Here is a 12067-nt window from a genome sequence, read left to right on the forward strand (position 1 = left end):
CTGTCTGGGCTCTCTAGTGGTGTCTATTGTTTTGATAGAATTTTGTAGATACATTAGTTATTTACTCACTGGACTCGAGTGATATATTAAGATAGAAATTTGTAATGATATCGTCCTATCCCAATGCATGATATCTTCCTATACCTGTGTATAGGGTTCATCAATACGGGATCAATATAGGAGTAACAATGCCACTACCCATCAGCTGCTCAATGGAGCAGAGTTTGGTGTTTATCTTAATATTACAGCCTCTTAAAACAGCTGATGATGTATACTGTTGGATTCCCACCAGTCTTATATTAATATCCTATCATAAGGATAGATCATCAATAGCTAGGCCCATTAAATCCCTTTAAATACAAAATCAGGAATAAGCACGTACTGTATTGCATACTGTACATCATTCTTTTACATAGGAAACCTTAGCATTTGCTTGTATGGTTTGGTCATTCCTCTTGTCAACCTGTTTTTAATAATTTTCCGTTAGGTGATGTTACAAGTCGAATGGAGTCAATAACATCTTCAGAGAACACAGGAGAAACCAATGAAATCCAATCATTTGTTCCATTAGATAGTGATTTTCAGTTTGAAGTTGTTAAAGATGAAATTGATGCCTTATGTCAGTCTTTTCAATCTTTAAAAGTTTCTTGTGAGAACAGAGAATTAATATTATCTTGTAATACTTCAGAGGTAATAAAATCTGCACGTGATGAAATCAAGAATTTAATAAGTTCAGTTGAAGTTCGCACAATTGAATTCTCAAAAGTACAAGCAGATTTCCTTTCCTCCAAGGAAAGTAAGTATATTTCTGACAAGTTATTTGGTGACTTACCTGAAGGCAAGGTGATTTTGGATATTCCAAGAGGATTTCGTCTGTATGCTCTATCTACAAATCTTCTTGACCAAGCTGAAGCTGTCCTGAAAAACCACCTTCTGCATGTTAGTATTAAGATCAAGGCAGATGAGAAGGAGATTGTTTCGTCAGAACCTTGGAAAGAACTGTTGGATAAATTGATGTGCAAAAAAGATATAAAAATATGTTTTCATGATAACAACGATGATCTAATCGTGTCCATTGTGGGTTTTACTGAGGAAGTGAAAAAAGCTAAGAAGGAATGTGAAGATTTTTTGTATCAGAGAAAAACCGTTAAAGAGAAATTGTTCTTGGAGGATCCTATTTTGATAGAAAACATAGATGATTTGCTTAAGTGGTTCAATCTTGGAGAGATACCAGCTAATGTACAGATTTCTAAGGCAACAGGTCAAACTGTTACTTTAGTAGGCCCTCGTGTGGAGGTTGAAAAAACTACATTTGTACTTCAGAAGTTGAAGAAGAAGAATGTTGATATTTTGTGTATTAATAAGTATGGCGCAACACATTATTTTAACAACCAAGGAAAAACATTGTTAGATGATACACAAAAGAAATTTGGCTGCCGGGTCTACCTATGTGATACAGAAAACAAGGCAGAAGGTATACAAAAAGCTGATGAATTGGGAGCCAAAGATGGCAAAGACAGCAATAAAAAAGAAGTGCGAAAACATGCTTCAGACAATAAGGAGACACACAAAGATGGAACTAGTAGTAGTAGTCAGAAAGAAAAGAATCTAGTGGAAACTCAGAGACCTGTACTTCAGCTAATGTTGAGCTTCGGAAACCTTGAAAATAAAAAGGTACTTTTTTATCTAATAAACTAGAATTATACATATGGGCAGATTTATCAGAAATGCAGCAAAGTAAGACTAGACAGTCTTTTCCTGTACCATATTTATCCCATTGTCTAATGCTGAATGATAAGGCTGGAGTAGTATGAGGCTTTCTAGTCCTACTTTGTGCCTCCTCTTAGTTGGTTTCATTTACTGCAGAAAACTGCACCAAAATTTTGGTGCATTTCCATAATTTTTGGTGATCGCTTTGCTCAAAAAAACCTTAGTTACGTTTCTAAACAGTTGAAACAATTGTTTAAACCCACTGATAAATGTGAGGCAAGGATTTTTTAACAGTTTTTTGTGCAAATTTAATCAGAACGTTGTAAATAGTTTGATAAATCTTTCCCATAATGTCTAGCTGTGAATAATTTTATGTTGGCTACACAGTTCATTATACAGGCGGTCCCCTACTTAAGGACACCCGACTTACAGACAACCCATAGTTACAGACAGACCTCTCTGATCTCTGGTGAAGCTCTCTGGGTGCTTTACTATAGTCCCAAGTAGCAATAATCAGCTGTAAGGTGTCTGTAATGAAGCTTTATTGATAATCCTTGGTCCCATTACAGCAAAAAATGTTTAAACTCCAATTGTCACTGGGGCCAAAATAGTTTTTTTGTCTGAATCAACAATTATAAAATATACAGTTTCCACTTGCATACAAATTATACTTAAGAACAAACCTCCGGACCCTATCTTGTACATAACCCGGGGACTGCTTGTATATGGATGGTTTTATCCGTTTATTACTTTTGAGGTGTTGTGTTGCGGTTTGATACAATATCATGACTGAGTGTTTATGACTACCAGGAACACAAACACCATTCACCCATACATCAGAAAATCTCATTGTTCAATTTTGCAGAACAGAAAATAACTTTCAGTTGTATGTGTTTCTCATTTACAGGCAAAGGCAATGGTAGCTTCCCTGCTTTCTACTAAACCTGATCTTGAAGCTATGAATGTAACAAAAGGAATAAAAAATAAAGCAGGAAATAAATTCTCACACCTTTTCTCAGCAGTTTTTGGGTGTCAATCTAGTTTACAAAGTGGACAGCACTTTCCAATGGAAATCACCGGCAAGAGCTACTCTCTAGACTGTGACTATGTGATTTTTATTTCATGCCAGACATGGAATGGGCCTGATGGCTCATCATGTAAGGTAATTACTGCAACAATTCAATTTAAACTTGACCTGCCACCAAACATAAACATGGCAAAACCTCTGCTTGGCATAGCACACATTTGTTTAGGAAATTCAATCGACAAAAGAGTGGCATAACAACAGCTATTTCTACAATTTATGGTTAGATTAGTAATATAAGGAGGCATTCCTGTGGTTCAGGAAAGGATAAGTTCTGATTTTCTTAGTATAAACATCCAGGGTATAAAGGTTTAAACACTGTTTGAGAGCTACAGCATCAGCATTTATTCTGGAACAGTATACAGTATCATAGTATTATTGCCTGTACTATTGATTTCTGTAGTAAAATATAACAAAATAAAACAATAAACAGATGTACATTATTTGCATTAATAACATTTCTGAGATACTTTTCTCTTTAATGAGAATCGCTTTATTTTATTAGTAACTTTATTCCTATAAAAGTGCAGCTACCCTAAACCTCTACTATGTATATGTGGTTATCATTCTGGACTGTGTACTATATTGACTAGATTTTATATTACTAACAATGCATTATCTTTTGCAGGCCCTGAAAAAAGGACTTTCTGAAACTCTGGAGTACTGTCAGACTAAAAACTTGCAATCTGTGGCTATGTCAGTCATAGGTCCTGGAAAAATGCTGCAGTATCCCCCTGAAGCAGCAGCGAGGATTATTGGAGAAGTAGTGCAATCTTTTGTGCAAAGGGTACCAAACACATGTGTGAAGAAAATTGAACTTGTGATTCCCACTGAAAATGAAAGTCTTTACTATGTAAGTTATGAAATAAAGCTAAAATATGATGACTATGGCATTTCGGAAATCAAAAATCTGATGTAAATACTTTTGAGTAAACACTACAAAAGTGCTTAAGGAATGACAACTTTATTGGCTAAACAAAAAAATTATATTTGGTGCAAGCTTTCAGGGCACACAGGCCCCTTCTTCAGGCATGGATACAAATGAAGCACTGAGAGGAAAACACAACATTTGAGGGATGTTACACTAAGATGATTAGTATGGTATGGTTACAGTTTGCATATACACAATTGCAGAATTTTGTCCAACATCACAAATTTGGTACTTTAAAACATAGCTCCTCTCTAACGAACCTGTACACAAACGATAAGATAAAAGGCCTAAAACCATTTTATAACATCCTAGACTCTCACATGGAACTTTCTAAATCATACCCATTTAGGCTATAGAAGAGAGACCTCCAAAAATCATTCACTCCCACGGAATGGACACAAGCTATTAAGCTGAGCACTACTTCATTGCAGTGTACAAAACAGCTAGAATCTGCACACAAGATTATCCTCAGATGGTACCGTACTACACACCGGACAAATTGCATAAAGCAGATAGATGTTGGAGGCTATGTGGCAATGAAGGTTATTTATTACACATATTCTGGAGTTGTCCAGTAATACAGACATTCTGGAAGGAAATAAGGGACTTAGTTGCATCATTAACCGGTACTATAGTAGCAATCACACCAGAAACGATGCTTCTACAACTTGATAGAAGTAGCATTCCGGTTAGGTTACTTGCCTGCAAGATACTTACCCTGGCAAGGATATGCTTGGCCAAGCATTGGAAATCGGCTGCTTCTCCCACTCTCTAAGAAGTAGTAACCTCAATAAATACTACCTACAGTTACAAACTTACTATTGCCACTATTTAGTCCTACCATATCTACAATTATGATTATATGAACATATATGGCAATGTCTTGTAAACTGATAAATATGTCTTGACCTCTTTGTTGTCTATCCCAATGTTTGTTTATAAAAATGTCAATAAAAACTAATTAGTACATATGGTGAGATTCAATTAAGATAAGCTGGGGAGATAAAACCGGAGGTTATGTTACAAAGAGAAGGACCATGGCGGGATATGGCCTAGGATGGCAAGGCTCTGGAGCCAGTCTCTTGTGGAGTTTGAAGTGAGTCATAATGAACCATAAATCCAGGTGCAATATTGAGGCCTTGTGTCAGTGACTGGAAATTCATCATCAGCTTGAACTCTCAGGTTTTCCTTTCTCTGCTATCCTTAAAGAGGACCTGTCACCTAAATTTTTGGCACTAGGAGCTGCTTACTAAAGTAAGCAGCTCCTAGTGCTTGATCAAATGCCGCAGTGTTATAGTGATAGCGTTACCAGAAACCTCCGGTAACGCTCTCAAACACTGCGGCGGGGTACAGTGTAATCATCGGACAGCTTGCAAAGCTGTCCGATGTATTCATGAGGGGGCGGTCTGAGGCACAGCCTCTTCCCCGGACCGCCCCTTTAGCTCCATAGGCCGGCAGTGACTGCCGCGCGCTAGGCGGAAGTCACCACCCCTAGCCATGCCCCAACCCCGCCCCCTCATGAATACGTCGGACAGCTTTGCGAGCTGTCCGACAATTACATCCTACCCCACCGCAGTGTTTGATAGCGTTACCGGAGGTTTCCGGTAACGCTATCACTCTAACACTGGGGCGTTTGATCGAGCACTAGGAGCTGCTTACTTTAGTAAGCAGCTCCTAGTGCCGATAAATTGGGTGACAGATCCTCTTTAAAGTCACCTTTCAGTATTAGGACCTTTAATTCTTTCTCGCTGTGGCCTGGTTCAGAGAAGTGTTTTCTATCCCCTTGCTTATGCTGATGATGACCTTCCAATCATTGACACAAGGCCTCAATATCGCACCTGAGTTCATTGACTCACTTCAAACCCCACAAGAGACTAGCTCCAGAGCCCTGCCATGCTAGCCCCCCACCCATTTGCCCTTCTCTGTGTAACATAACCTCCAGTTTTATTACTCCAGCTTATATTAATTGAGTCTCACCGTATGTACTAATTAGCTTAGTGTAACATCTCTCAAATGCTGTGTTTTCCTCTCAGTGCTTCATTTGTATCCATCACAGGATACATCACAGGCCCCACCTGAAGAAGGGGCCTGTGTGCCCTGAAAGCTTGCAACAAATATTATTTTTCTGGTTACCCAATAAAGGTATCATTCCTTAAACATTTTGTAGTTTTTAAACAAAAGTATTAACATCCAATTTTTCATGGCTTCTACAATTTTCTCAACATACTATAGCAATTCGGAAATGAAATATACAGTAGTTACAATTGAAGATAACAATGACTTATGAAGAAATGTCAAATACAAAGAAACACTACATGATAATGTAGTTGCCTTATTGGGGTCTGTGGGTCGGAGGGGGTCTGACACTTGTCTTCTCCTTCGTCCTGACATAGATCCACAGCATATTTATGCAGATTGTAATGTAAGAAGAGGTTTACTGCTTCCTGGTTCTTATGACAATCCAACATTTTTAAAATCCAATTGTCACAGAGACCAAAAAAAATTTGTCTGGAGTTACAATTATAAAATATATAGTTTCGACTTACATACAAATTCAACTTAAAAATAAACCTACAGAACCTATCCTGTACGTAACCCAGGGACTGCCTGTACAGGCAAAATTTATTGTTCAGAATGACCGCCATGTTTATAAAGCACCTGGGAAAGGCAACATATATGGGTTTTTTAAAATGGAAAATTCCTCAGCAAAAAAAGGATTATCAGTTGGAATCTACTAAATTTTGCAATGGTGTTACAGTCTCTAAATTTGGTAATTATTATTAATGGTATTTTTAGCAGTTGCCATTGTAATGGACATATGGGACGTGAGTAATGGAAACAACAATTGACTTCAATTACCTCATTCACATGATGGCCCAACGCTCGGTGTTTTTCATCAGTATTGTAATTGTATGCCAATATTCATGTGATATACTGAGCAACATGTGAAGTATATTAAAGGAGTATTCTAGGAATCGGCATAATTCATATTCAAATGGGTCAATCAAATATAAACGAATAGGGTATTTGTTGTTGTTTACAATTTTGCTACCCTTAGCAAAAAAATGTTGTGGATATCGACTGTAAGAATTAATTAAAATGCACCTGGCAGTCCTGTGCCATTTTCCCTGTGGAGGAGACACAGGCGAAAAGATGGCTGCTGGTCACATGTCCACATCACATGCCCTGCACCTACAGCCACTAGGTTTGGCTGTAGTCGGTTGGTTGCAGTGCATCCAGTATGGCCAGCGTTGTGGTGAGACATCATCTCAGTGATGCCGTGTATAGTAGTTACACATCATTACTATGGTAACGGAGCAGGACAGTCTGTTAAATCATCACTGGGAGCAGAGCATAAGAAAGAGTAGTTGTTACTGAGACCTGAAGGATCATGGGAGTTGTAGTTGTACATAATGCCACCTACTAGGAAGGCCAGAATATTTTGTGAGTCATAAAAGCAAACTATTTTAGCTCAATTTTGTGATTAATGACAGTGACATTATGCAGATCATTGAAACAAAATTATATGGGGGAGATTTATCATTAGACAGGCTCCTTGGGACAGTTCTAGGTCTGTCTATGGAGATCTGCTGCCCGTCCAATTCATTAAAGTGGTTTTGGCACTTTAATATATGTTTTTATGCTCTACTTGTGTCTGGGATTGTTCTTTCAAAAAGGCGCATACACCAACATGTGACTGGAGAGTGACTATGCAACTTTTTGTGGCATTTTTTCACGCCAAAAAAGCCCAGCAAAACCAATGATAAATCTCCTCCTATCTGTCTGATTAGATAAGCAGAGGTACAGAAGTATAGCAAGAGAAGCATAGACAGTAGAGCTATCCAATTTATTTACCCAACAATGAACTAGTTGTGAGCAGGATGTATGTAGGTATAGCCTCAGATGACTGGCACAGAGCTTTATCTATCATAGAAGCTTGTTGGACCAGAGCAGAGCTGCAAAGTAGTTGGGTGTGGGGTACAATTAGTTTCAACACCGCCAGCAACATTAGCCACAGTTAATCTAGGAATGCCAAGCAGAAACACAAAATCAGTGCATTCTTAGTTGCATACCTTAGGTACACTGGCACGGATGTTCCAACTTGCCTGTTTTTAATGGGGCTTCCAGCAAATTATTTAATTTTTCTGATTGTTCCATGTCACTGTGTATAGTTAAAACAAAGTATAATATCCTGTAAAGGTAAATTATTGTACATTTGTATTTATAATAAAGTTGTAAAATTCTCTATTCTATTAGGTCTGTAGAGAAACACTACTGGAAATGAATTTAGATGACCGAATTCGTTTGTGTAATGAAGATGGGGGTAATTTATTTTGTTTCTTAATGCTAATAATTGCAATTGAAGAATTTAAGCTTTTTCAGCATTTAGTATCAGTTCTTGCAGGTAATACTCCACATAGAATACACGTAATAGTGAAAAGATAAATGGGCCAAGATCAATATAGTAATAGAATGACAGACTTTTGGATACTTCTCTTTACTCAATTTTCTTAATGATCTAGTATTGCCTCGGTTTTGTGTAATAGAGTCACAGTTTAGGTCCCTCCTGTACAACAACCTCCCAACTATATCATTCAATGATTTAATAAGATATCTTTTGTTCACATAAGTTACCATGAATGTTTCTCTTTTGCCAACCCTAAAGTTGTACCTCCACTACTATTCATGCTAACTACTCAAACCTTCATTTGTTTCTTGAGTTTTTCTTGAGGAGTATATCCTGCATCCTGCAACCAGGGAGTAAGAAGTATATTGGATGTGCATTTCCACTGTGCTATGATGTTTTTGTAGCTCAAATTAATGGAAGCTGCAGAAGCTATTGAAGCCATGCAATATAACAGTAGATTAATTCTAGTCTTTTTATACAGTTATTTTCCACAAAATATCTTTTGGTGAATCCTCAGAAGTGAAAATTGGAAATTTATCTCTAGCTTTGACTTACAATGATATAACTAAGGAATCTACGGAAGCCATTGTAAACTCTACCAACTTCTCTAATTGGAACAAAAATAGTAAGTATTTACTAATAAAAAGGTTTGACATAGCTGAAGCTGCATTTGAAAAACACTTCCAAAAAGCTTTAGAAACACAATGGGGGTCATTTACTAAGGGCCCGATTCGCATTTTCCTGACGTGCTACCTGAAAATTTCCCATTTGCGCCGATTTCCCCTGAATTGCCCCGGGATTTTGGCGCATGCGATTGGATTGTGGCGCATCAACGCTGGCATGCACACAACGGAAATTGGGGGGCGTGGCCGAACGAAAACCCGACGGATTCGGAAAAACCGCCGCATTTAAAACAAAAAATCTGTCACGGAGCTTGCACTTACCTTCACTCAGCCCGAGTCGGTGAACAGCGCAGCGCCACCTGGTGGATGGCCGAGGAACTACCTTAATAAATTCCGGCCGGACCCGAATCCAGTGCAGAGAACGCGCCGCTGGATCGCGAATGGACCGGGTAAGTAAATCTGGCCCACTGACCCAGAATCTGGCACATGAATGTACAGGGTGCACCAGATTATTGAATACTAGCGCATGGTCTTCAATTGTCTGACACACCCTCCAAAGTGGGCACTAACTCTTCTTAGGTGCATCTTTAACATACAGTCTATGGCACAATGCTGTATTAAATGTATTGGAAATTCTGACGCTGCAAGTGTCTTGTGGGACACAGTGCAGCTGCGACACAAAACTGGCGCAGACACTTCTTAAATACATGTGTAAGCTCCAAAGATATTCTATCTAGTGCAAAATCAGACAGAAAACTGTCAAAGCTAGTTTAATAGATTTGACCAGATGTGTGAATGCTACCTCATGTGGCAGCAAGGTTTCTTTCATGTCAACATCTGAATGCATAGGTGTTTTCCTTTCCCTGTGGGGAATGCTTTGTGAGAATGTGGTCATTACGAAATATTGTGCTCCTATTTGATTGCATATGTCCAAAGAGCCTGATCACCTCTGTGTGCCATTTACGGTTTATAATTGGTAATGCAGCTGAATTATATCTGCCTGGGAAGGAAGGTTTTACATGTTAACCAATCAGAAGTTGTGTTTCACCATTGCCAATCCTGTTCTGCCCCAAGGTCCCAAGGTGGATGCCTGAAACTCCTCCCAGGGAGGAAATTAAAGAGGACCTGTCACCCCATTTATCGGCTAAAGTAAGCAGCTCCTAGTGCTTGATCAAACGCCGCACTGTTAGAGTGATAGCGTTACCGGAAACCTCCGGTAACGCTATCAAACACTGCGGCGGGGTATAGTGTACTCATCGGACAGCTTGCAAAGATGTCAGATGTATTCATGAGGGGGCGGTCCGAGGCACTGCCTCTACCCCGGACCGCCCCGCTCGCTCCCTGGACCGACCCTAGTCACACCCCAACACCGCCCCCTCATGAATACGTCGGGCAGCTTTGCGAGCTGTCCGACAATTACACTATACCCTGCCGCAGTGTTAGATAGCGTTACCGGAGGTTTCCGGTAACGCTATCACTCTAACACTGCGGCGTTTGTTCAAGCACTAGTGCTGATAAATGGGGTGACAGGTCCTCTTTAACTTGGCTGGTGTTTCATAGATTTTTGGAGAATAATCTTAGAACAGTCTGAGAGATCTTTCCAGAGAGAGTACTGAGAGGACACACGGTCTGCAGACTAGCAGTCTACTGCTGTCTCATCCTAGGAGAAACTCCCTCCATCAGGCCTGCAGCTCTGATTCCCTGTATAGAGCCTGCCTTAACTTTGCTGTCCAAGCAGCCCCAATTTCCTGAATCTGGGATGTTAGCTTCTCTACCAGACTGCATCCAACCAACTGCCTGGGACACAATGGGGCATATTTACTTACCCGGTCCAGTCGCGATCCCGCGGAGTGTTGTCCGACGACGATTCGGGTCACTCACTTAGGTTGTGCGCCCGATATCCAGCAGGTGTTGCTGCTGCGCCGAGGCCCGCCGGAGTTCACCTTCTTCTTCCCGGTGCATGTAAGTGCTGATCTTGCGACACAATTCTTTTTGTAAATTCCGCGGTTTGTCCGAATTCGTTGGGTTGTCCGTCGGCCATGCCCCACGATTTCTGTCGCAACACCAATGCACCACAATCAGATCGCATGTGCCAAAACCCAGGACAATTCAGTGCAAAACGCCAGAAATCGGAAATATTCGGGAAAACCCAACGGAATCGCGGCCGCAGGACCCAATGTGTTTCACCTGTACTTGCTCCATATTTGCAATAATGTAAAAATGTAAAACATCTCATGCATTCCCTGTGATATATTTAACATCTCTGCTGATAAAATAATATAGTTCTTAGTGTTAAAATATTAATGGACTTTTCTTTTGCAGCTGTAGCTCATGCCATTTTTACAGCAGCTGGACAACATATTATAGGCGCTGCTCAGCAAGGTAAGTGATCAGAAGTGCATTCTGTAACAAAAGTCTTGACCACTACCAGAAGCAGTTCATAATGCAAAATATGAATTACACAACAAAAAGCTTGTCTAGGGTTTTTTGTTTTACTTCTTTGAAAACTTATTCAAGCCTGGTCTGATCTCATATAGTCTGAACTGATTTAGGGGACCTGTATGAGGTGTAACTAATTATTATGGTTATTTGGCTGTGGACTGTGATCTGTTTAATTTAGGGTGCGGTCACACGTTCAGTTTTTCAGATGCAGTTTTTGATGCCCAAACCAGGAATGGAGTAAAAGTAGGAGCAGCACCTTTCAATTATTTGTCTCACCCATTATGATCCACACCTGCTTTAGGCTTCAAAAACTGCATCTGAAAAACTGAACGTGTGACATCACCCTTAGGAAACTGTTTGATTTATGATTCATTTAGAGGCTAAAACATGTTTTATTACTAATTAACACTACACCCTTATGTATTCAAAAACATAGATTAAAACTCTGGTCAATTACCAGGGTGTATTCTAAGCTGATTTGCTCACTTTTAGTAGTCCAATTCCAATTCTGTGAGTTTTGATGTGTTTGTGTATGACGTTGCCCCCGTCCGATTTTCTCAGTAGGCTCTAGGAATTATTCACTGTTTAGGGCAATTATGGATCCACCATTGCCTGCACCTGAACTTGAAGTGGAGGTGGTCTAATGATGGGAAATAGTTGCAATTCCTGGCCATGCAGCAGGCATTGCACTTATTAAGGGGCTTGTATGCCAGTCTTACAAGCCCTGATAAATGGTGTCCTTGATAAAACTCCCCCACATCCCCATCACTTCCTTGTAACTGAAAAAGCCAAATGTGCTTTCAAAACATAACACATAGGTACGTATCCTAAGAAATATGACATGTAAAGATGAAACTTCAAACTTGACC

At 39.6% G+C, this 12067-nt stretch overlaps 1 protein-coding gene across 3 annotated transcripts in view; it reads left to right on the forward strand.

Annotated features, from left to right (window-relative positions):
- LOC140064966 (protein mono-ADP-ribosyltransferase PARP14-like) overlaps window positions 1-12067 on the forward strand; it is a 96921-nt gene that overhangs the window by 37071 nt on the left and 47783 nt on the right. For all 3 annotated transcript variants that reach the window (XM_072112347.1, XM_072112329.1, XM_072112338.1), the window contains exons 4-9: window positions 488-1674; window positions 2618-2872; window positions 3423-3647; window positions 7983-8049; window positions 8615-8758; window positions 11079-11138. In XM_072112347.1, coding sequence (XP_071968448.1) covers window positions 488-1674; window positions 2618-2872; window positions 3423-3647; window positions 7983-8049; window positions 8615-8758; window positions 11079-11138 — 1938 coding nt within the window. The remainder of the gene's footprint in view (window positions 1-487; window positions 1675-2617; window positions 2873-3422; window positions 3648-7982; window positions 8050-8614; window positions 8759-11078; window positions 11139-12067) is intronic.

This window comes from Engystomops pustulosus, chromosome 1 (genome assembly GCF_040894005.1).
Source record: "Engystomops pustulosus chromosome 1, aEngPut4.maternal, whole genome shotgun sequence".
Lineage (NCBI taxonomy): Eukaryota > Metazoa > Chordata > Amphibia > Anura > Leptodactylidae > Engystomops > Engystomops pustulosus.